Source organism: Ixodes scapularis, unplaced genomic scaffold, assembly GCF_016920785.2.
Source record: "Ixodes scapularis isolate PalLabHiFi unplaced genomic scaffold, ASM1692078v2 PGA_scaffold11__112_contigs__length_91849675, whole genome shotgun sequence".
Classification (NCBI taxonomy): Eukaryota; Metazoa; Arthropoda; class Arachnida; order Ixodida; family Ixodidae; genus Ixodes; species Ixodes scapularis.
In genome coordinates, this window is record NW_024609837.1 from 39,674,991 (window position 1) to 39,701,627 (window position 26,637).

Below are 26,637 nucleotides of genomic sequence, written 5' to 3' on the forward strand. Positions count from 1 at the left end.
GCGGTGCTGGTAGTGGGGCTAGAGGTGGCCAACATAAGGGCTGAAGTCTGGGTACTGCTAATATTTCGAAGTGGAAATTGTGTCCCGACTTCGGTTCAAATCCAGCAGAAAGAACTTATATCGTTTTTCCAGCACCTTCAACGGGACGTCGTAGGGTTAGTCTAGCGGTTTCTTGACCGGGCCTCGATGTACGAAGACATGTATGGCCGAGGTTAGCTCGTCGCACACGTACGTTGGGTGTCGGTAGTGATGCCCTTGTTGGTATGGGCCGAAGATTCCTCAAAACTTCTCAAAGCTGAGGGACGTAGCTGAGACAATGTGACGCGAAGCGAGCATGCGATGTCGCGAAGATTTCAGGTCGGAGGCGAAGCCTCTGCCCATAGACTAGGTCTGAGGCAGTGCATTTCAAGTCTGGCTTAAGAGTGGTTCGCAGGCCTAGTAGCACGATGGGAAGTAGCGTGCTCCAGTTGTAAAGTTGCTGTGATCTTTTAGTGCGGCATTCAACGTTCGATGGAACCATTCCACAAGGCCGTTGGCAGCGGGATGGTATGCTGTGACACAAATACAAGATGATCCGACGAGTACCATCAGTTCTTGAAACAACTTTGACTCAAATTGTGCACTTCGTCCGGTTGAAATGGACAATGGGACACCGAAGCGCGATATCCAGCCGTCGATGAAGGTCTTCGCAAAGGTCGTCGCGCATATGTCTGCGTTGGGGAAGGCCTCCGGCCAACGAGTAAATCAGTCTATGACCGTGACTATCTATGTGGCTCCATTAGATGACGCTAAATGTCTGACAATATCCACGTGGATATTTCCAAAACGAGCAGTGGCGGTGTACATTGTAGCGAAAAGTGCAAAGGTATGTCGTTGAACCTTAGATCGCTGGCAATGCAGGCACGTACGAGCCCACTCGCGCACATCTCAGTTCATCCTTTGGCAAACAAAGAGTTGAACGATGAGGTATTGGGTCGCTCGGATGCCGGGATCCGAAAGGCGGAGCAGCGAGTTGAAAATAGACCGATCTCACAAGGAGTTGCACGACGCCACCGCTGCCGCGGTGCATTCTGGTACCTGTAGTTCTCCCCAGTTTCTGGCCGCGTCAAGGCGCGTTGTACGTCCGGCGTTTGGGAATTTTCAGGTTAGCACGAAACTTTTAGTCGGCCGTTTACTCACGGTTTTTATTGGGTGTCTTCACCCGTTCTGTGTCAAGGTGCTCTATGCCAGGCAAAAAGGCATAGATTTTATATCTTCCCGGAAGAAAGCAGTGCACGTAAAGAGTGTCTAAAACACGTAAAGAAAACGGCAGAAGAGCGGCAGGAAAAAGTGTTTTTAGATTTGTTTCGTTATTTGATTTATAATTTATATTTACCCCATTGCACGATAACTAAAAAGTATAAGCTTACACAGGACATGAGATGTAGTAGCGCGTACCAAAGTGTTCCGTACGTTGGAATCTTTCAGAGCACTCGCTCCGTAGCGGTATATCCGTTGGTCTATCTCAATCGGAACTTCCACACTGCCCTGCGGCGACCGTTTTTAATACAATGTTTGCTTGATGCATTTTGGTGGTTACAACTGTTATTGATACATGTTTTGAGCACAACTGTGCTTCAAGAGATCAGTACAATCGCCGAAGAAAGAGCAGCGATTCTCGGTATGTATGTATGTATATATATATATATATATATATAACTTGAAATAAAACGACATTTTCAAAATCAGACTTAATTTTTTTTAGTGGGCGATTATGCCACAACCTGATTTTGCTGGCGCTACTGATCCATTCTGTATTAAGACCAATCGACACAGCGGAAAAAAGCATTCTCCGTCGGTCAGCTCTTACCGTTCGGAGCTTGAGCAAACCAAATAAAATTGAATAGAAGCTGTACACAAGAGCTCATCTCTACCCGAAGTTCTCAGGCATCTCTCATGGTTACGTTTCATTTAAATGCGAGTTGTTATGGCTCGTCAGGCAGGTTCTTTTCGTAGATGGTTTCTTTGTGTGCAGGCTTCCCCCCGCAGTTCATGTGTACCCTGTCGCAAAGGCTCTCAACCAGAATAGAACGAGTTTAGAAAACTATCGCTTTCCAAGAATGTCTATTGAGCTCGTATTTCTTCATTGTCGAATAAAAGTTATGCCCATGCCTGCGCACTACATAGCTCAGTATTTCACCGACACATTTGACGCTGTTCCGCGGTGCTACACCTAGCCGATGGTCCCTCGAATTTTCTGCTCTTTGACGTTGAGGTAGATATTCACTTGCTTCCAAGTTTATTGAGAGGTAGGAGCACCCGGAGTGCTCGAGGGAGTAGTGGCCTGGTCGTTTTTGCCGCTGTTGCAGTAAGACCACCCCGTGAACGCAGTGGGTTCACGGGCGCTCACGAAGGCGAAGAAGCGGACGACAACGAAGCAGACGACAAAGCGATTCTAAAGCGATAAGACGACCGAAACTGTTTTTTTGCGCTTGATGACAAACTAAGGCTTCACAAACAACACAATCTTATAAAGTACTGATATGCAGGAGAATCCAAGCTAACACCGGGGCTTCCCAAACAATGATGTACGCCCACATGAGCCCTTTTCAGCCGGGAAGCCGGAGAGCGATGACTACAAGTAGCATGGCGGCGGTAATACTTCCGGAATGCGCGCGCCTGCGCAGTTCGCTTGGTGGCATCGGTCGCCATAAAATAGGAGGTACCACCGGTCGGAGTGATCCAGTGGACATGTCACAGATGACTGTTGCATCGCAACCTGACTGTGCGAAACGTCACACAGATAAAAGTTGCTTGATGCGTATCTCAGTCTCTGGATCTATTGGTCGCCTTGCTGAGGTGAGACTAGAACTGTTAAATACACAGCGTTAGGAATGGTGTTGCAGCCAGGGATCCGAGGCAAAGTATCCGCAGCAGAGTTGTCAGTGCCTTTGATGAGGCAAATATCACTGGTGGTGTGTTCGCAGTTCTTCTGTGAACAGCTATCATCAGAAGCAGAACGAAGAAGGGCGCGCGCTTTCTGAGCGTGGCTTCCCCAAACTGAGGCATTTGATCCCTGGCTCTCGACTCTAACGGCCATAGGGCCAGTCTTGTTCCTTTTTCTTGTATATATTAAACATCAGTAAGCCAACTATGGCTGTTCAGACATAACAACTGGTGAACTCAGTGATGAACGAATGGTGCCGACTCTCCCAAGGGAAGAGACGGCTTTGTGTGGCTTGAAGAAGTGCGAAAGTGGTCGGCTTGTGGCCGGTGAGGAAATGGAATACCTGAACCTCTAGGCAGTGCCTAAAATATTTGATGATGAAGTAGATGCCAAGGAGTTTTGAACATAATGCACTGTAGCGGGTCTCCGCTGGTGCCAGTTTCTTTGAAAAGTATTCTAGGGGCTGCCCATGTCTACCAACAAGCTGTTATAGAACTCGACCGAGAGCGACATCTGAGGTATTCATCATCACGCAGAAAGGTTAAGCATCAAGCAGATGTGCTAACAGAGAAGCTTCTGCGAGCGATTACTTTATCGTGAGGAACTCCTCCGCAGCCACTGGGGACCTTAGTGAAGTCAAAAATTTGGTCTGGTTTCGATTCAGGAGATCAGTCAGTGGCCGTAAAAAAATGAAAGCCGTTTACAAATCCCTGTAACGCCGAATTGGAGCGCAGCTCTTGAAGAGGAGTAGGGAAGGGTACTGAGGGGGGTCACGTCACCTGCGGGTAGTCACGTGACGCCGGGGGGGTCACGTGACCTCGGGGGAGGGGGTTCACGTGACCTGGGGGGTCACGTGACCTCGGGGGGGGGGGGGTGGTCACGTGACCTCGGGGGGTCACGGGATCTCGAAGGGGAGGTCACGTGACCTCGGGGGGGGGGGTCACGTGACCCCCCCCCCCCCCCGGTTACGCCGACGCCGACGCCGACGCCGCTCAGGCTGGAAACGGGCCCCTAAGAGCTGCGCTCTAAAAGGTTGCGCAGTGGTCGATGGAAATTCACAAGTCCAAACAAGGAACGCGCGAAGCTTCCTGCCCGATGTTAGCGTAAAGAAGTTCTTGACCGCATTCACGTTTGACGGAAGTGGGCGGATTCCCTTGGAGTTTACGTGGTGGTCAAGAAACTTCGGCTCAGAAACGCCAAACTCTCATTTGACCATATTGATGATAAGCCCGTACTGCGCCAGGTGCAGGGGAAAGATATCCAGATGCTCGCGGGTGTTGCTCGGCGTCAGTGCTAGACCCCAGGATCTCGTCGATGTAGGCAAAGTAAAACGTCAGCCCACGGGTGACGCTGTCGACGAACCTCTGAAATGTCTGGGCAGCGTTACGAAGCCCAAATGACATCCTGACATCCTCCAACAGACCAAAAGGTGTAACTATGGCTGTCTTCAGTATGCTGGAGGTCTCCACGGGCATTTGGTGGTGTGCTCTGACCAGATCAACTTTCGAAAACATGGTCATCCCTTCCAGCGATGCAATTAACTTCGTAATGTGTGATAGAGGATAGCGGTCTGGAATGATGCAGTTGTTGAGTGCGCGGTAGCCACCGCAGGGCCGCTAATCACCTGGGTATTTATTTTGCACCATATGGAGGGGTGATGCCCATGGACTCGACGAAGACCTCATAAGACCTAGCTCAAGCATATGCTCGACCTCACCCTTCGCAATAATTAGCCGATCTTCCAGCGGTCGGCGAGGGCGAGCATGAGTGGGAGGGCCAGACGTCACGATGTGATGTGTGACGTCGTGTTTCACTGATTGTAGAAAGTTGGCTAAACGTGTAAGCGTGGAGAACCGCTCGAGAATAATTTTGAATATTGTTGAGGTCGGAGTACAACGCTGCGGTAGCAGTGAGGTTGATGCTATGCCTCAGACTACCAGCGAGTCTTAGATTCACAAGGCGTAACCGCTGCATATCCCCCAGAAGGTTTAAATGTCAAAGAAATAAGCCCCTAAAATTGGGTACGTTACATCGGCTACCAGGAACATCCACCTTGAAGGTCGACTGAAGCCAATGTTTACTGTGAGCACCCATTCACCGTAGGTTGCGATGGTGGACTTGTTCGCCGGTCTCAAGGTTACGTTGGAGCGCTCTGGCTTGATGGAAATGAACGTCACTAGAAGAATGCTCAACTTGGCGCCGGTAGCGACAAGCAGCCGAGGACGAGAATTCTTGTCCAATATGAAAAAGAGATGGCTGGTTTCGGATCGGGCATCACTCGCCGCCTTTAGTGTTGGGTCTTGACGTTTTCCGAGGCCGTGCATGGGGGAACGAACGTCTTAGCTTCAGCGCCAAAAGTGCAATGGTACCAGCACGTACCTTGGAAGGGCGATGTCAACGTTGTCGAGAAGTTGATCTGCGACGTTGGTTTGTTGGAAGTCAGGCACTGAGAACACCGATCTAAGCCGAGAGGCGTCTAATCTCAAGGGGAAATTCCTCCGTAACGCCGCTGACGTTCGTTGCGGGAGTCGTCATGCCAGCAGTTGAAGTCCAGGTGGGGGCACAGCGACCTACCTGACGGAGTCCGCGAGCTTTGCCAGTTCGTCGAGGTTGATTCTAGCCGCAGACGAAAGGGCCATGGGGACGTTTGTGGCGAGCCGTTGTAAGAAGAGTTCCCAAAGCAACGTTACGTCGAAAGTAGGCGCTTTCTCTCCCAGAAGTTGTTGTAAGCGCCGCAACAGTTGGGAAGGCTTGCGGTCGCCCAACTCCTCTGAAGTGAGGAGCTGCTGGAGACGGCGCTGGCACGACGACGTGGTCCTTTGTATCAGCACCACCTTGAGGATGTCGTATGGAATGCTTGCAGGTGGGGTTGGAATCAGGTCCTTGATTTCCGCTGCGATATACGGCGGTAGCACTGCGATGACATGATGGAACCTTTCTTGTGTTGTAATCCTCGAAGTAGCAAACAAACGTTCCACCTTGGCGAACCAGAATTGTGGGTCTGCTGGCCAGTATCGAGGCAGGCGGAGGTGGGTAGCTGACAGTTGCGCAGCGGCGGGTTCTTCAGAATTCGCCATGGCGAACGGAACCGGTTGTTGAATAGATTGGTGAAGCAGAGGGAGAGGATGGTCTTCAGAGGTGATGTGTGTCCCGGGTCACCAATTTGTGGTCGAGATTAAGACGCTTGCTGTTTTAAAAACAAAACAAACTTTGTCATCACAATTAAAAAAAATTAAACGAAAAGGCTTGAACGAAATGACCGTCCTGCTGCCACGCTGGTTATCCCTAGTCTCAATCTGTTCGGTTCGAGCTCGTGTCCCTGTCGTTTGAGTGCCGCGCGTGGCATGCGGTGTTTGCGTCACATCTGCGTGATTTGTGGCGCCAGACATGAGGCCGCCTTAGCGCTTGGACTCTACAAGGCAACGTTACTAGCTTCAAGGTCATTGTTTGTCACAAGACCAAATCGAATGCTCACAAGACGCTTGTGTCCACCGTATATGAGACGTTTCATCACCTCGGGGATCGCAAAGCCTGATGGCAAAATAATGGGATTTGAATTGTTGACAATGCCAACGATGCAATCCCTACAAATTCGTTATGAACTTTTCAAAAGAAGGGACTCAAAGAAAAACGTTAGTTTTTATCCTTGAAATTACACGGCGAAAAATAAGCTTTTTGTTCAGTGGCGTTCCGTGCGGTCCAATCCTCACCCCTGCCTGTTCCGATTTTGATGATCATTGTACCGGCGTGAGGTAGAATATCACTACAGCGGGATGCACGTTAAAGATCCCAGGTTAGCAGTTGTACTTCACTGGCTAAATTTCTCATCTACAGCGTGAACCCGTGTTGCCGCGCCTCAAAGACAAACTGACCTTACGCTAATCATACACAAACGTCAAATTTGGCATTCATGCTGCATGCGAGCTATACTTGGCTCCCACCACCGCAAGTATGCTTGTGTAAAATCACAAACATTTCTACCTAATATCGTTCTCTGGCCCCTCTAAGCGAGGAAAGAGCCACAGGAGATAGTGATCACATAAATATAATTATTCCTACTTATTTTCACCATCCTGTCGCTCTGTCTCTCTTTATCTTTCTCTTATTTCGGAGAGAGCCTTCGTCATTATATATATATATATATATATATATATATATATATATATATATATATATATATGTTGCTCTTGCCAAATTGATTCCTGATTCGACAAAAAGTCGTATTTATGACTGATTGATTAATTTGAATTTTCGACGGGTTTTTAACTAAAATGGATGATGACACAAGAAGTCAACAGTACCTTCACGATGACTCTATTTCCCCAAACGCACAGAAAACACAAATACACACGACACCTGGCAAAAGTCTTCCAACGACTATGCGAAGCAAAACAACAACAACAACGCGCAAAAAAGGTCAGCACGAATTTTGTCGCACTCTAATTTGTTCTTTTTCAATTGATATTCGTCCGAGGCGCGCCGAAATGTCGCATTTCCGCCCACTAGCATTCCGCTTCCGCGACTCGCGCCCATCAAAAACGCGTTTGACGTTCGTTCCGGCCCAAAAATGGTCGCTCGATGCGTTCCGGAGCTTTGTCGACCGTTCCAATAATTGTCCCGCCTTCAAGCAGCCAGTGGAGGCGCTCTGCGGGGAATATTGGACGCGCTCCCAATTACAACTTGGCACCCATTTCTGTCTTTCTCATCCAGTTTCTCCAACTGTCCTCTGTGCATATTTTTCCCTCTCTTGAATTTTTTTTCTTCTTGCATACGTAGTTTTCGGAAATCTCGAATTTAATGTCGCTCTTGTTTCCATACCTCTCTCACTAGCTATTTCAGCCATACTTTCGCCGTCTTGATTCTTCTCTTTCCCCTTATAACTGTCTTTCACTTCTTTTTCGTTTTCTTCATCTTCTCTTTGCTGCGTTTTAGGTCCATCCCTTTCCCTATTCCCTATTTCCCCTCTTTCTTTTGCTCTCTCTCTATAGATTTCGCTCTCATACTATGCGGAGAGCAAGTCGTCTACATCTTGCGCATTGATTGCGGTGACGTCAGAACAACGACGAGCTCTGATTGGCTTTGATTGAAAGGATAGTGGGTACAACTCAGTGCTAGATGCCTTAAAATCTACCCACTATTTTTTATTTCAATCATCCAATAAGAACTGGGCGTTCTGACAATATCGCAACCGCTGTGCAAGAAGCAGACGAACTTGCGCTCCGCATAGTCCAACGCTCTCTTTATAAACAGAGCGGCATTCGTCCACAACAGGCGTGGACATTGCACGTGCTCAGAACGACGAATTTGTGAGATTTGGGGGATTGCGCATGCGCCGTGCGTGCCAGCAGCAGCGCCCTCGCAGCGGCGTGACGTCAGAGCCGACCTTTTTTTCCCTTTACCATCGGATCTGCAACCGCGTCGTTTACATATCCGGCATGGAGGACAAAAAAAAAAAAATAACAAAAAACGGTAAGGCCTCACAAGCTTGAATAGGTTAAGAAATACATACAAGAGCAAAAAATGTCAGACGTTTGCGAATCTTTGTAACGCGAAATTAGAGAGCAGCACTTGAGGAGGAGGAGGGGAGGGTGTGGCCCTGTTTCTTCTCCATACCCTCACCTCCTCCCCCTCTCCTTCCCTCCTCCGCTCATTCTTCTCAATTCCCTCCTCTTGCCTCCTCCTCCAATTCAGTTTTCCAACTAAAGTTAGCGGGGAAAATGACGTCACTTCACTTTGAGTATCCTCACCTAGAAATAAATTCAGTTTCTCCACTAGATTTAGCGGAAAATTGACCTCACGTGACCTCAACAGAAATTCAACTCCCCACTAATTTTAGCGGAGAATTGAATTTGTGTCGAGGTCACGTGACGTCAATTTTCCAGCTAAATCTAGCGGAGAAACTGAATTTCCTCACTTAATTTAGCGGGGAAGTAAATTGGTGTTTTTGTCACATAACGTCAATTTTCCCGCTAAATTTAGCGCGGTTACGCCGACGCCGACGCCGTGAAACACGGAAACTGGCGCCTAATAGCTGCCGTCTAAAAGGGGAATGGGTGACAGAAGTAATTAAATCATAAATAGACTGAACGACGTATTCCCCCGTACTGGAAGCGACGCCCCCGGGGAAAAGGTCTATACCGGCCCGTCTTTTAGAGCGCAGCTCTTAGGGGCCCGTTTCCGGCTTGAGCGGCGTCGCCGTCGGCGTCGGCGTAACCGCGCGGTGCATCATGGGAAATGTCCCATAATGCACCGCGCGAGCCCCCCACCGGGGTCACGTGACCTCGTGGGGGGCACGTGACCCCGGTGCATCATGGGAAATGTCCCATAATGCACCGCGCGAGCCCCCCACCGGGGTCACGTGACCTCGTGGGGGGCACGTGACCCCCCGAGGTCACGTGACCCCCGAAGTCACGTGACTCCCCTGAGGTCACGTGACCCCCTCCTCGAGGTCACGTGACCCCCCGAGGTCACGTGACCCTGCCGATGTCGCGTGACCCCCCGATGACGTCATCCTCACTGATGACGTCACCGGCATCCACATCGTCATCGCCATCATCACTGATGACGTCACCGGCATCCACATCGTCATCGTCATCATCACTGATGACGTCACCGGCATCCACATCGTCATCGTCATCATCACTGATGACGTCACCGGCATCCACATCGTCATCGTCATCATCACTGATGACGTCACCGGTATCCGCATCGTCATCGTCATCATCACTGATGACGTCACCGGCATCCACATCGTCATCGTCATCATCACTGATGACGTCACCGGCATCCACATCATCATCGTCATCATCACTGATGACGTCACCGGCATCCACATCGTCATCGTCATCATCACTGATGACGTCACCGGCATCCACATCGTCATCATCACTGATGACGTCACCGGCATCCGCATCGTCATCGTCATCATCACTGATGACGTCACCGGCATCCACATCGTCATCGTCATCATCACTGATGACGTCACCGGCATCCACATCGTCATCATCATTGATGACGTCACCGGCATCCGCATCGTCATCGTCATCATCACTGATGACGTTACCGACATCCGCATCGTCATCGTCATCATCACTGATGACATCATCAGTGACGTCACTGATGTCGTCACCGGCATCCGCATCGTCATCATCACTCATCACTCGCTGATGACGTCATCATCACTGATGACGTCATCAGCGACGTCACTGATGACGTCACCGACATTCGCATCGTCATCGTCATCATCACTGGTGAAGTCATCAGTGACGTCACTAATGACGTCATCGGTACCCGCATCGTCATCGTCAGTGATGACGTCATCAGTGACGTCAGTGATGACATCATTGGCACTGGGGGTCACGTGACCCCCAAGGTCACGTGAACCCCCACTGGTTAGTTTAACCCCCCCCAGTGCCCTTCCCTCCTCCTCCTCAAGAGCTGCGCTCTAATTCGGTGTTACAGGGAGTTGTAAGCGGCTTTTTTTCTTGACTGCATACCTTTTTTTTTTCTGTTATCTTTTTTCATCGTTTTTCTTTTTTATCTCCTTGCTCTCTTTTTTTTTTTTTCGCCACCTCTGTGCCTGTTTTTCCTTTCCGATTTTCAAATGCTTGCGTGTTTTCTGCAAAATGTTAAAAATAGTTTTTTTGGGGGAGGGTGAGGGGGGGGGGGGCGACGAGGGTTCTGTCGAAAAAAACAAATTACGCATAACCGAGTCCTCATTCTCCTCCCAAATGTAGCACTACCGGTCAAAACCAGATGCCAAGTTTTTAAAACTAACCGTTACTTTTTACGAGAGTTATACAAGTGTTTTTCTGAAATTTCCGATGGGAAAAGAGCAGCCAGTGGAGCTGTCGATTACGCCAGCTGCCGAAAGCAGTCAATAAAGGATCCCATTTTCCCATTAAAATACTGAAAATCACCGTGAAGTCTGGTTTGGCCCGCTAGCACTACATCTGGTTAGAGGATAAACGTTCGGTAGTACATAATTGTTTGTGTATGTTTGGCTTTAAAATGAAGAAAAGTTTTATTGTATTTGTTTTGTTTTTTGTGGGAAGAGAAACACGATGCACCCTTCTTTCTCGGTCGAGAGCATCGCGCTTCCAAGCTCGCTGTTGCGGCGATTGTTTTCTTCTTTCTTATCTCGCTTATTCCTGCTGTCCTACTTCGCATCGTCTCATTCGATTTGTTCAGACATTATAATTGTACCCCGAAAACAACAACGATTGTTTCGTAGAAGGCAAACAGCGAGCGCGTCCAATCACCCAAATCAAAGTTCCCAATAACAACTTCCCCCCCCCCCCTCCCCCCTCCACTCTTCCTTTTTCCGCCTCCTTCATTTTTTTTAAAATATTTATTATTATTATTAATGAAATGGTGCCTGGGTGAGCTTTCTTCGATTTTGAGGAGACAAAAAAAATATGCGTGCAATTTGAAAATTGCAGTGAACTAAAAAAGAAATATGAAATCGAACAGCGCGGAACAACTCGAGAGGCCGAAGCGGAGTACAGGGTATCAAAACTGCTTAAAGGGCAACTCCGCTTCTTTTCCAGTAGTGCAAAACTATACAGTTCTCTTTGTTATCATCTACAAAACCCCCATGGCAAATATTACGACGGAATTCCGCCTAGAAGTTCATTAAAATCGCTGTCAAAGTTTTACAAGCACGAATCCGCTGGTTTTGGTTGAGACGTGCGGGCCAGGCAACACTGCCCGGCTGCATTTCCGCTTCCTCCAAATTCCTTCTCCCGGCACGTCCGCGACGTCATCAAACATGTACAGCTTCTTTTTTTTTTTTTTTTTTTTTTTTTTTCAATTTTTTTTTTTTTTTTTTTGGGGAGAGCACGGGTGGCGCCAGCGCCGTGAAAGACGTGAGTGACGCGCTCGGCCGGCCCGGCGCTCGACTATTGATACTACTGATAAGCCGATCGCCTCGTTGAGCGCGGCTTGTGTTACATCGCATACTTTTGAACACCAAGTAAAAGGAGGAGAGGGAAGCTGCTTTTGTAAGAATTTTGAGTGACAGGTTAATCTTCTATAATCTCCTGGGAGGAGAATAGCGACGCCTGTGCTAATCCAGGAGGCACAAAGGAGGGTCCTGATAAGAGGGGAGCTCCTTCTTCCCCTTGTATATCACGTGGGTGTACATGCTTAGTGATGCCGAATATACAATGTTGTCCGGCTTTGCCACCGTTTCGGTTTCGGTTTGTGATCATGGCTAGAGTAAAATTACACGAAAAATATTTTATTTTTCGCGAAACAAAGGATTGGGGATTGTTTTTGAGTGCTTCAAAAAGCAAAATCGGCCACTATCTCAAAATTTTTGAAATTAAGCGGAGTTGCCCTTTAAAAATAATACCGAAAGCGATTGAGCGAAGGTTGTACGTAGACCCGAGAAGACACCTCGCATTGTAGTACATCGCCAGTTATGTTTTTTGTGTGCTTGCGTGTGCATGCATGTGGATTCGTGTGTATGTGTTGTCGTGTTGGTGCGCGCGTGCGCGTGTGTACCTGTATGTTCGTGCGTGTGTGCATGTGTTTGTGTGCGCGCGCACACACAAACACACACACACAGATGGGCTGATGTTTGTGAAAGCATACAAAAATCGCATGGGACTCTTGTATGCTTTCAAAGGCTTTAGCACGGTCTGTTTATTCCAAACTTAAATTATTCATAATAAGAATCAAAGCCTGGTTGTTACTTACTTTTAGTTACACAATTTATTCTTGTATACTTGGCATATAACGTGGTAAACACTCTGCACATCGATCGCATAGGAAATTTTTACTATATGGGTAAGTATATAGATAAAAATTTTACCGGACAACATATACATATTTCAACTCGCTTTATCTCTCCTTAATACTTCAAGGCTTTCTTAGGTCAATACAAAAATTATGATATATAAAAAAAAAGCGAAACGTTGTTGGATTAAAATGAAGTTATTTCCGAGGAGAAGATAATGACGAAAAGGATTTCGGCTTTCAATTTCGGAAAGAGATGTCAGTCGTACAGTCCTCGCAGACAATGAACATCGCTCGACGCATTTCCGGCAACTCAGACTTCTCCCAGTCGGTGGAGAATATATTTCGCTGGTTTTATAGTTTTCTGAGCCACCATCCTGACAGCGATCTCTAAATTTCTGCAGCTGCAAGATTTAGCTGTGCTCTGACGACCAATATTGTTATTTTTTCCCTTGTAGCGAAAACAGTTTGAGTGACAGCTTTGTATATAAACAGTTGGTCTAGTTGATGCATAAAGCTATTTCTTCAGCAGTGTGTATTAAATGACTAAACTCAGCTAGAGTTGTCCGAGAGTTACGCTTTACTGTCCATCAAGAACATGACTCCCTCATTGAAGCGTACATTATGTGTGATGCAAACAAGCTTCGAATGTGCTTGAAGCGCGTCTCCAGATAATGCTGTCGTCAGCAGCAAGCACAGTGTATTCTGTCTGATGTGACTGCCGCTTGGAGCGTGCTCTGTTTCCCAACGCAGGTGGCATTCCTGAGTCAAGGCCTGTTTCGAGCTCCGTTATTTGCTGTTCCCCCTTTCTTCTCGGTGTACAATTGCGAAAACAGTAAATTAGGACGTACTAACACATTCGTCTCGCTCATCTTTATCCCCCGATGATCACGAATTGAACCTCTTCCTCTTCGAAGAATTTGATATGGGCCTCCTCACAACCCGCCAACAAACCTTTTAAAAACCGCACAGCAGGTTCATATCGATGACAAATGGTGTTGATATCCTCTCGGATCGCTTCTGTCTGCTCTCGCTGTCCTACGTCTGAGTAGTGTTCGACATAACCTGACTTTCCATTCCCTTCGTCCCTCTGTGTGCAGGTGTCGTGGGTGCGTCAGCGTGACCTGCACATCCTGACGGTGGGCACGTACACGTACACGTCGGACCAGCGGTTCCACTCGATCCACCTGGAGGGCTCCGAGGACTGGACCCTGGAGGTGCGCTACACCCAGAAGTGGGACGCCGGCGTCTACGAGTGCCAGGTCTCCACCGAGCCAAAGATGAGCCTCAACATCTCGCTCGCCGTCGTCGGTGAGTCCCTGCCCCCCTTGAGTCGCGATGACCTTGGCTACCGGCCAGGCAAAGCAATACGGCAACCATGTTCGTCCGCTTCTTACGCAGCTGGTAGAGTGACGTCACTGCGACGAGCTCTCATTGGAATGAAAGTTGTCAGACCTAGCAGACCCAAGGGCGAGCTGCTTTTGTCTCCGCCCACTCTACCCTCCAATCAGAGCGAGAGAAATCACAGTCTGCTCCTCGAGTACAGGGAACAGTGGCGTCAGTTTTCGTCGTTCGGGCGCCGAAAACCGGCGTCGTGGCTCGTGTGCCGGTCCCAGAAATTGTTGTTTTACCTTTTTTCACGCCTTTCGGAAATCCACCGGTTTTTATGACCAAGAACTTGGCGTTCTAAAATGGAGAGGAAGTACCTCGAAGGGTACGTGGTTTTTGTCGACTAAGAATTACCAGACAAGAAATCTACGGCCAATGTCTTGTGTATTCCAGCCTTCGGAGAGCAAACAGCAAGGGCGCAGCTTTGTCGAACTCTCGCTCCCACGAGCGAAAGATCGCGTTTTGGAACTACATGCTCGCCGCATACCGCCTTGATGATGGGGGCGTGTACCTTTCTTTAATCTCATCGGAAATTAATCCCAGCGCGTAGTCGCAAGCGCGTTCAAGGCGCGCTCGCGCCGAAGCAATTAGCGCATTGCCAGCGTCCCGGCGACCGGCAAGAGAAGCGCGTCTGTTGAGTTTGCCGCGTACTGTCGCCGAGTTCCGTCGTGCTCGCCACCTGAAGTAGCTCCCAGATTCACTGAAGACGACAAAATGAAAAAAAAAAAAAAAGCTTCGGCTTCTAAGGTGTGAGTGCTCAAGACGTCGTTGTGAACGAAACTTATCTTTAAGTGGCACTAGCGCAAAAAGCAGCAATATCCATAGTTAAAATAGAAAGAATAAAATTGTGTGAAATATTGATAGGCAATTGTGCTGTATGCGTGAGGCGTTCTTGCATCAGGTGATGTCAGGTCACGTGACGTCAATTTCCTCGCTAAATGTAGTGGGAAAACTGAATTTGTGTATTGGTCCCGTGACATAAAGTCACGTGACATTATTTTCCCCGGTAAATGTGGCGGGGAAACTGAATAGGCGTTGAGGTCACGTGATGTCGATTTTCCCGTTAAATCTAGAGGAGAAACTGAAGTAATGTAACGTCACTTGCCGAGGTTTCATAAAATTTGCTTTCACGAAATCCGGAGAAGCTAGCCAAAAAAACGCTTCATGTTAAAAACAAGGAGGGTACGTTTATGGACACACTTTTTCGTATTTATATTATATCATATCTATCGCCCAACAAAATAGAACCAGGGGTCCCGACGATCCGACCAATATATTGCAGTAGCGTTTGTTCCAAAGCACGTTCTTTTTAGAGAGTTGATGAGCTTCAAGCGCTTATATTGCTACCAACAACTGGACGGAGCTTCTTCCAAGCAGTGGTTGCTGTTTGTCACTGTCCTCCGTTTTAAACTCAGAGTGCAGCGCTGTCAAAACTACGCTGCATATCACTATCATTGTCGGTCAAACACTTCACTTTTAGATCACGCCTTATGGTCTTAAAATGGAGGGAATCAATTTTAAAAAATTTGCGCTTAAAAAGATTTCAATCTGAACAAGATTAAAAAAATAAACTTTCAACTTATTGCAGCTCAGTGCAGTCACGCACCTTAGTAAAGCCTAATAGAGACATTGTTAAGCAACCAATCAATCACGCACCGATATTTAAATTTGGATTTTTATGCAGCAATACAGAATGTGAAGATGAGTAAAAATCAAGCGCCCCCCCCTCCCCTCCCACTTTATTTAAACAAGACGTAGCCACAACTTTTTTCAACAAGCATCGAAACTCTAGCCGCATGAAGGTGCAAACAAAAACCAGGTGTCCTTTGCCGTGACCACAAGTACCCTGCAACGCATTTCCGCAGCACGTTTATAATATCCATTCTGAAAAACAGCGCGAATAATACACGGGCAAGAAGGAGAGAACACACAGGACGAGGCGTGTGTTATTCGCGCTGTTTTTCAATATGGATTCATACCAACTCGCCCAGCTTTCCATTCTAGTACGTTTATAATATACTTAACGTCTCCCAACGTACAACATAACTTTATCACCGCCAAGAAAGTTCCATTTTGAAGTAGACTTACTTCGCGCGAGTACTTCTCATTGCGTTGCGGTAGAACAATCGAAGCCGAAATCGTTCCAAAAACCCCACTTCACCCAATCACGTTGGGAGGTTAACCGCGGCACGAACCCGATCCCAAGATAGGAGACGCGAGGTGCCGCACACTCTTCGACACCGACCTTCTATCCGCTTTCTCTGCCGTTATACTGGGCGCAATAGCAAATTAAAAACAAAACAAAAAGCAGAGGACTCGTTAAGACTGATTTAGGGCGTGTCGCATCAGCGAGCCCCCTAGCAACGTAAAAACAGACAAGTTTGAAACGCAACGCCTAAATACACCAAAAAGTTATACAGGGAAGAGATTTATGCACGCACCTTACCTTTCTCCCCCTGGAGACGTTTTTGTTTTCCTATTGGAGTATTTTTTTTTTCTGTTGTATGCTGCCCTCCCATCGCTCTCTTTCTCAGAGCTCATTGCGGGTGTTAGAACGGCGGAACTTTGGGCAGTGTCAAATTTATGGCGTCCATAGTGAGAAGGCACACCATTTTGTCGATAACGCCGGATCTTTTATGCAGTTCTAATGACGCTCCCTCCTCTCTTTTTGTTCGTTTTTTTTCTTCTTCGCAAAAGCGGATTGAATGTAAGCCGTGCCGCGTAGATTTTTTTGCCTTCTTTTCGTTTACCTTTTCGCCCGAAAGAAGAAAGAAAGGGCCTCATATAGGGCGAGCTCCAGTCTTATCTCTTCTCCGATGCGGCAGGTATTTAAGCAGTCATTAGAGCTCGGCCCTATCTGCTCTGACTTGGAAGATTAGTGGCGCTCGCGTCGATATTCTCTTTTGGGCCAGTGTAGCGTACGGCAGAATTTCTTGCACGCGCTTCATCCGATTCTGTTATCTCTGCCGCCGTCGACCTAGTTTAGTTAGCTACGTTGAACCTTACCGCCCCGGCATCACATTCTATCTGGATTACCGCTGTATACTTTGTTTTACCCTACCGACTTTTACCATGCTGCACCCATGACACACCTACAACTGACTTAGAACAGTTTAGAACAGATTTGTGCGAATGCTAACCTTGATATTTTTGATAAAAAGCGTGAATTTCGAAAGTGTGTTGAGGCTATTGTATTTTCCTAACGTTTCGCTTTTATCCTGTTTAACATTTTACTACTCATTAACTCATTGATAAGTGCACCGCTAAGGAGGCGTTAAGCTGTTGGTGGATCACTGAAAGTAAGATTAAGTAAATAAATAAATGAAGAGCTGTCTGAGCCGTTGTCCGTGCTCTAGTTGACTATAGTCACTAGCAGAATGAGAAAGGAAGGGTGTCTCTTCCGGCTTTCCGGCCTCAAGCACGCGATCGCTGCTTTCTGCCGTGCTTTGACTGCACGTGCACCTTCCAGGCTTACAAGACGCCGAAGAGCGTTCAAAGGTACACTCACGCAGAAACTAAATAACTCCCAGCGAGCGGGCGTTCTCCCCTTTCAATCAGACCACGCTGAGGAGACGCGGATGGTAACAGCAGTTTTTTGCGTCGAAGGGCTCCTCCCTATCTCTTTCACATGGACGAGTCTTTACCTCAGCACTTAGTACTAAGGAAAAGCGCCAAAATGACGCTCCTCAGAAAACAAACGCTCGCTCATTGTACCTATTTAGTTTGTTTGTGGCTGTACGCGAAACTCGGGCTGAATAAATGAATTACCTCCCTGCCGTCCTCGTCCGGAGAATCACTATCGAAGGAAGCCTTTTTAAACCCATTTTTTTAGATATTCGGATTCATGCAACACCACCAGACTAACCAAAAGCCTTGTAACAGCCTCGTGCTCCTCAACGTAACATCATCACAATAGGATGATGTAAACTCAGTCATTTCCTCCCGCCAAGAGTCCTTCGATGCATTTATTAGAGAAGAGACCCTGCCAAACGCTGAGGAAGCTCTGGTGTCGAATCTGTGTCTGCCCTTGACATCACTGCGATGACGTCAACCTTCTAGTGCACGGGCTTTGACCACTCTAGGGTGTGTTCATTTATGCCGGTGGCTGCTGTGTATTATCGTCGTGGTCGGGTATGAACAGCGTACCTCTCGTGAGATCTTGAAGATCTTACAGATTTTAAACCTTTAAACGACCCAAACGCGAAGCTATCATAATTAATTCAGCAAGTTACTTGTGGCAGCATAAGCCGTCCACCGCACCCGGCTCCCTGAAATAAAGTTTTTTTTTTTTTTTATGTTGAGCGTGTTAATGAGGTATGAAAGAAAAAGGGAAATCACAGTTCTGCCGAATACGTTACTAGTGGAACTCATTTCACTTCGTGGAGATATAATGGCTTAGATGCGTGTAGGTTTCGCGTAGTTTGAACGGCTGTTTGCGCCCCAGCATCGAGGTTTTCCCCTTTTATTTGGGAGGAATAGCAGCTGCCATCCATTCTCGTGGACATTTCGAGCGCCAGCCGAGACAGACGTCTTGGTTGTCTCGGCAAAACCGGTGTCTCGGTGCTCCGACAGCAATCCCCTCCTTCGGCCTGGACAGTATTAAGCACATGCGTTCTCTTGAACCCGTGACGCCTCCCCTCCCCCCCTCTCTCTCTGGTTTGCATTAGACAGCGCTCTGTAAGCACGCTGTGTAAAGCAATTCGGCGGAGTGCAATGTCTTATCCCTTGTCAAGTATGTGGTGCTGCAGTCGGGTATGGTTGCTAATTGGTTCTTTACCCTTGCAATCTTACCAGTGGCCAAGGCGCGTATCCCGGAGGGCTCCAATCTATACATCCAGAGTGGCAACACCATCAACCTGACGTGCGTGGTGACGGACACCCGGGCGCCCCCGGTCTACGTGTTCTGGTACCACGACGACCGGATGATCAACTACGACTCGGCGAGGAGGGCTGGCATCCGCGTTACCACGGAGAGGGGGCCCTCGACCACTGTGTCCAGGCTCCAGGTGCCGGACGCCGCCACGGGCGACTCGGGCAACTACTCGTGCATCCCGTCGTACGCGGACCCGGCAAACATCACCGTGCACGTGCTCAACGGTACAGTATACGGGGCACGTCACTGGAGCGAGGGAACAATACCTCTGTTACACGAGGACCCTTAACCACGGTTAACTCAGGTTTAACTGCTGTTCCGGGGCATCACAATTACCGCACTATAGTCACGGACACCTATTTGGGAAGAAGTGAAGAGCGTACGTGCACTGCTTTGATGGGTGCTCAAGTTGCTCAAACGCACGTTCGCCCACTGCTTCGACTGCATAGTTTCAAGATGTTGTCCGCAACTATTGTGGGCTAACTGTGGCTTAGCGTAACGGCAGTTAAGTGTGCCCGTGTAACAATGGTATTAAAGCGCAGCGGTCGAGGGTGCTCAAAGCATGGCATCTGGAACGGGTGTGCTACATGTTTGTTCACAACGTATTCATTTTAGCCCCTTCGTGCCGTCAAAGTAACGTCACAAATGTGTAACCCTTCTGCTCGTCGCGATCTTGGCGGTGGAAAAGCAGCACTGCTGCACAAGGCAGATGCTTTTTCTGCTGTAGCGCTTTTTGTAGCCAGGTGGCCAGTCGATGAAAACTCTTTCAATGTCAGGCTTGGATGCCATGAAAGCAGTGACGGCAGAGTCCGCTTGTTTTTATCTTACGCGCTTCTAAAGACGAACTACCAAGTTCCTAACAGCTTGTAGCATTATAGGACAGCCTCTTTGACGTATTTCAAACGTCGTGCACGCACACCGATGAAGGGGCTGCCCAAGATGCGAAACCCAGCAGTCGGATATGCGTTCCAGGCACCATAATAAACCTTCATGGAAATACGGGGCGTCCCGGCCGTCTGCTTGGCGCGTTATTACCCTCTAATGTACGGCACGTAAGACTATCCAGGTATCCAAGACGAAGATATGTCGGTTCAGCATTCTGTGATTTGAGAACGTAGACAAAGCATAAGGATTATGAAACAGAGGATGTGATGACCACCTTTAGGATTCGCTTTATTTTTTGTGCGTTCTAAATTCCTAATAATAGGCGAGAATGAACCGTGACGCTTCCAAGATATATGAAGCGTTCGAGTTGGCACGAGCGTGCATTGCAATAGCCCCACAATTCTATCGCCGCAAGATCTCCTGAGATTTTTCGGAAAGGTCAATTGAATCACCAGCGTGCTGAATGCGCATTCAACCCCAATAAAAGTTCCACCAACTTTCTTCCTCCTCATATCACGGTCATTTTATTTTTGTATAATGTGGGGCATACAATTCATACATATAAAAAGGGTTAATGTCGTGGATATATATTCGAGGCTTTAGTCAATTTTGAATTTTAGACGGCACACCTTCCTTCTGTGAAAAGGTGTTGATTGCATGGCGAGCGCTGCACATTGAGGTTCAGAAGAACCCGTATACAATTATTTAGCGATATTAAGTCGGTGTCGTTTCTAGACTAATATGAACGAATATTTTGTTTTTCTCTATTCACTCAATCAGTATTTACCATTTCTTCCAATACTGATCCCGTCATTTCCCTTTTTCCCGTGTGTTGGCGCTCCCTGTGCAGAGCAGTCAGCTTAAAGTAGGAAACAGGCTTGCCCGATTGCCTTTCATTATTCACCATTGCTGAACGCTTCATTAGGAAATTTCAGTAGAAGGTTACCGTGTTCTGTGTACAGAACTACCGGAGCTTTTGAAGCATGCTTTTAGGGGCGGGCCCTGCGGTCACTGTATTATCCGGGCGCGCGCTTAAAAGCGTGCTTTAAAGGCTCCGGTTGTGCGGCACGAGGAACAAGAGTGAGGTTCGCTGAAAGTTCATATTGTCACCTTCTAATGGCTTGTTTTACGACCTCTTGATTATGCCACTCATCTTCTCACAGGCCTCTTGTCTCTGTCGTCAAGACGGCACCATGATTATGACTCTGCTAATCAGATCAGTGCTTTGCAACCATCTGTAGGCTGGCAAGAAAATATGATTGAGTTTAACAACTGGAAGTGTTTCGTTTTTATATTTTGTGTAAAATATTTTTAAATTGGGCTACCCTTGTGTACTTCTGCCTTGACCAGCTTGGAATTCAGTTAAATTAAAAACAAATATAGGACAACTTATTTTTCTGACGTCAAGAGTACGCGGCGGTGCTGGCTGGCAGACGAAGGATGGGCACATGCTCTTCCCACCGAGAGAGCAACTTCCTGCCCATGCGCAGTTCTCGAGGCTGCTGGAAGTAAACAGCTTCCCTACGTACAATAAGTTAGCGCATTACAGAGAACAGTAGTGAGCCATGAGCTTTCAGTTTATAGATATAAATGATAACGTAATTGTCCCTCACACTTTTTTGTTGCTCTACTTTCTGCAGGTGAAAAGCCCGCAGCCATGCAGCACGGTCGCCAGGGAAACCTCGCTGAGAGGTCGCTATCGTCGCTGCTTCTCGTCACGGGAGTGGTGTTGTTACACCGACTCTTTACCCATGCCGTGGAGCAGAGATAGTGCGTTGCTTTCGGACTCCGAATGCGTGCCCACAAATACGGACAACCACGCCAAGACCCCCGTCCTCCCTGCGTACCCACTCGTCGCAGTGCAAGTGACATCGCATATGTTAACCCTAATAGACGTGTCTTGAGGGTCAAAACAATGTGCAGGACATCGTCGAAGCGTCAGCTTACCGGTCGGAGCGGTAAACTGTTCATCGGAAAACTGCCGCTCGTTCTTTTTTCTCCTACTGCATTTTGGAGACGACGTTTGCGGTATAGCCAGTAGAGGTAACGATAAATAAGTGCGTCGTTCACTGATTGACGAGCACATTGGTGCGGAGTACTGACAGATAAGTTGTGGGTCGTAAGCGCTAAGTGGAGCACAGAAACGTAACGAGGTATGAGGGGTGTACCTTAGCTGGCAATGAAGACCACTAGTTACATACTTGCGAACGTTGTCAGCCTTTATTATTTTATGTATCAACTCTTCGAAACCAGAAATTTCAGCCTGCTCCATCCCATAGTAATATGATCACAAGGATTTGCTCTTTCTTCAGTTTTTATCATCATCTATTGATTCCGCGTGCACAGTTTTCATGTTACAAAATAAGAACTAAGATTAGAGCTCAGCTAAAAAGGCCTATTGAGTGATACCTAAATCAACTGCAAGGTTCATCTTCGCATCAAGAGCATTTCAAACAATTCAAATCCCTATATTTTCAAGGTTTCCTTTATTGCATGAGCTTTCTGTGAACTGCCAGGGTATATCTGTGGATCTTTTTACGTTGATTTTCTAACAAGACGTGCCACGTTAAAGACACCATCAGATATTGTTATCAGACAACGCAACGCCACTATGCCATGAGCCACTTTCCTCACTGAAGACTAGAAGAGAGTACCAAACCAAGAATACGCAGTAACAGACACTACTGCCCAGTGGCTTGGCCATTGCCGCTACAGTAAGACTTGAGCGTCACCATGACGAAGGCCGCAGGATTTCGATTCTAGTAGCAAGGCAGTTCCATACGAACCAACGAGTGCATCTGGTCAAAATGACGTTGTGAAGATGACGAACAGTCTTGGGAGACGTCAGCGGTTTTCAAGTTGCGGGAGTGTCATCGACTTTTTTCTGAAAAACTGATCAGACAAGGATAAACCCTGAGGACACGACAGCTTTACATTGTTTTTCATATGCTCTTTTTTACAAAATGAAAAGAGCGTCAGGCCAATTTAACGCGTGTACTCGGGAAATACTTCTTGATGAAAGTTGTTCGAATTGGAGCATTGTTTATACGGTATTATCGTTTCACTCGTCATAATTAATACAAAATTGAACCATCGAGAATTTTCGCCCTAAAGACAGGTGCGATCCTTTATTTTAATGCAAAGGACGACCACCCACATGTCGTTTTTTCAGAAAATGCTTCATTATATATAGTTGCGCTCATATTTATTTTTCAAGTGTCAGCAACGAGTGCTACATTGCGAACATCGTTTGGAAACAGTGGTGCAGTGTGAGAACACTGAAGTATCTCCTACAAGCTGGGAAGGGAGTAAATCCTTCGCCAAGAACCACCGATGTCTTCGTGCAGTGCCAGGTGATCGTGGAGAGAATGCGTCACTTTATCCGGACCTACGTGAAACGTGGAAATAGCCGGCCACCTGTACTCTTGCGTTTCATCCTTCAATTTTGCACCACTCCTCAAGGCCAAGCCAAGGCAAAGACTGCACCGTTTTCAACGGTGACTGGAATTCAAAGTTGATGGCTGCACACGTTTTTCTTTTTCTTTATTTTTCTCACCAGTGTGGTAAATTGTGTGGTGATACGTGCTAGTGAGCAACTGACTGCAACAAAAGACTGCGTGATGAACAATTCCCAAACCTAGCACCCCCTCCCCCTCCTCCGTTGTAGTATTACGAGAAACACGCGCTCTGAGATGGCGCTACGAAGTGGACCAATCGGAAGCGTCTCTTTCCGGCGCTCCCTGTGACGCAACGTTTCAGTGCTGGATCAGATGATGCGACCATGGCAGTCAAATATAGAGCGTGATTGACAGAAAAAAGCAAAGTCTTCGAGTTCTTAGTTGGTAACGCACTGACTACATACGCACACTTTGGGGAGGGGGGGTTCATTACTACCAACAGTAATGAAAGTACATGCAGTAGCATTTTGACGTCATCACAGGGAGATCGGGTGCACAGATTCGACACGAGTACCGCGTCAACGTTCGGCTGAACCTCGTGTCCGATCAATGCGTTGAAGAAGGCTTGGTATTGGGCTCGGACCCAGTTGCAGAGTGGGTGCCATCGTTAGTGCGATGACGTCAGGTGGGGCTAGAATAAGCTGTTTGCAGGATTTGGTTAAGTGAAGTTGGGTGCATGGTGAGACCGAGGAGCAAGATCGCATGGCTGGTCGGTGATGTCGCATAGGGCCCACACTCACTGCTGGTCGTTTAAGTGAATGATGTATCTTGAGCTCGTGCCCATCTCCTCTAACGCTGCACATTTTTAACAAAGTAAATAAGAGGCTTTATAATGCAGAGAGTATCAGCACTGAATTTCTTGCAAGAAAGGCTGTCTGAAAGTAAGAGCTGCATATCGAACAGAGGGGCGAACGCCGAGTGGCTACGGGCTTACAACCAACCCCGATTCTCGCCTTGCCTGACGTCTTACGTGACATCACTTGAAAGGGGTCATCTTTTAAACCACGCACATTCCCTGGCAACGTATAAAAAAGTGTTCCCAGCGTTAGTTGTTTTATGATGAAAAGGTTTTTAACACCGATGACGTATCCAACAGGAAGCGTGAATGACTCTAAAGCCTAGCCGATATCGTCCGCGTCACAGTGTTGTTTGCCGGTCTCGCGTCACAACCATATTTCCTGGTGACATCACTCGATCCAACACCGAGCGTTTTTGCACCAGGGGGCGTCAGTCGTCCCCCCAGCACTTCGTTGTTAACTCTAGGGTGTTTTCGCGTTAGGTCGTTACAGCTGGTCAGTGTGCGACTGGGAGGAAGTGCTTCGCGAGATGGCACCACCAGCGGGCAGCGTGTTGTTTCCCATCTTCGCCGTCAGTAACAGGAACTCACGAAACTAAGTGAATTAAAATTATAAAATAAACGATTTTAAAATGCCGAAACGTACTTCGGTGTCTTCCTAAGTACAAATGGAACTGCATAGTTTGTTAGTCCGTCGCTGTTTTTTTCTATTAGCCGATTGGCTGCCCGCAAAATGAAAAAGGTATCATTTTGAGTTACATGTCACGAATTGAGGGTCTCAAAAATCTTTTCTGGAGGTCAAAACACACTTTTTAAAGCTAGGTCAGGTTTTTTTTTTTTTTTATTCATCTTCATTAATATCAGCCTTATTTATTCGACTACCGTTCAAACAATTTGGCTCCGAATGATCATTCGGAAAACTACGGGCATAAGCGCGGCTTGGCTACTTGAGCCTGAAGACTTGCGTCTTGACACCATGGTCACTGTCGGCTTAAGAGGTGCAGTGACGTTCACGCCTCTTTCATCTCGTTCACGCCTCTTTCATCGCAATCGGTCCTTCGGCACTAATATCGGCTAATGCCGCATTCTCATTGGCTGCTGAGCGATTAAAAATAAGTCGGAAATTCGCCATTCCCTCTGTTCCTTAAGTTGCCACCAATGTTGTACGGAATGGTGTTCCAAGGAACCGTGATCCTTGAACGCGTTCCATCTAGTAAGAACAGAAAAAAAAAACAAGAAAAAAACGCCTGCGATCTATCTTGCATTGGCGGAACTGGAATCGGAATCTGTTACATTTTTCGAGGAAACAGCAAAAAGAATAGCGTTCCTTTTTTTTTTGTCTATTAAATGCAATTTTAGCCACATTTAGTAGGCATTTAGGGTTTTCTTGAAATTATTTTCACCTATTTTAGCTACGGTGCATGGAAGGCGTCTCCGACTGGTGTGTTTATCGTGCCCCAAAAAAGTGGTTCCTCGATTTACGCCTGATGACCTCACAGGTGTGGCATGCTATCGCCGTCCGCGATCCTGGTGGCGTCACATCAGCGGTGGTGGTTGTGGCGAACGCCCCTTCTTCTGCGGGTTGTTCTTCAGCTTGTCAGTCCGCGGAAGCTTCGGCAACAAGGAGTCGTGACGCTTTGACGACAGCGACACTCACGTTCGCTCCTGTTTTTCGCCAGTACTTCTACGACCGACCGCCAGGATCGCGACACCTGACAGCTTGACACTCTGGTTTTTGTGACGTCATTTGTTGCCTTTTTGGGACCACCATCGATACATGGACAGAATAGGACGCTAAGTACCATATATTCAAACCTTGACTTCAGGCACCTGTATTCACAGTCTGACTTTAAAATAATGGGGAAGGTTCAGAAAATAATGGAAGCAATAAAAAAAGAAAAAAAAATTGGAACAAATTTGACTGTGAAGATTCGCCACGAAATTCGATGTGGATATTTTCACTCGCTCGCTTTATTTTATCCACGGGTCATCCAGATTAATATTTCATTAAAGTACGCAAACGTAAAGTTAATTTAACGAAAGGTTTTGATCTTAGAATTATAATAGGAATGCGTTCCTTTCAAACCACTGGATCTTGCCAAGGGAACTCGTTTCAAGATGGAGAAGGAACAAAACACAACATTTGGTCCCTGTTTTTTTTAGGAACGTGTACGACATTGGTTGTCATTGTATTAACACCTCAATAACGACCAAGGCGATTAATTAACATAATTATTCGTCGACCGGTTGTTGCTTTTGGGATTGTTGTTATCTGGGGATGTTCGATTTTGTGTCTGCCTTGACATAATGTGGTGACTGGAACCGCCTAGGACCAGGCGTTCTTCGGCCATCGGCGCCTTTACGGCGCGTCATTGTTGCGACGTACCTTACGTCATACACAAAGTACAGCCAACACATACCGTGGTGTCGGATAAACTATAGTCATTGATACCTTTAAAAAATATACGTTGTGGTTTATAATGTACAGACATCTTTCTTTGTGATTTGTGCTTTTGCGTTAATATTCGCTAATGTTCAAGATAATATTAGTGGGAGAGGGATAAGATTC

General features: G+C 47.2%; 1 protein-coding gene across 1 annotated transcript in view; it reads left to right on the plus strand.

Annotated features, from left to right (window-relative positions):
* Window positions 1-21,690, plus strand: part of LOC8041302 — an 88,990-nt gene extending 67,300 nt beyond the window's left edge. The window contains exons 3-5 of the mRNA XM_042288976.1: window positions 13,768-13,978; window positions 18,851-19,153; window positions 21,455-21,690. Of these exons, the coding sequence (XP_042144910.1) occupies window positions 13,768-13,978; window positions 18,851-19,153; window positions 21,455-21,585 (645 nt within the window). The 3' untranslated portion in view covers window positions 21,586-21,690. The remainder of the gene's footprint in view (window positions 1-13,767; window positions 13,979-18,850; window positions 19,154-21,454) is intronic.
* Window positions 21,691-26,637: the final 4,947 nt, after the last annotated feature.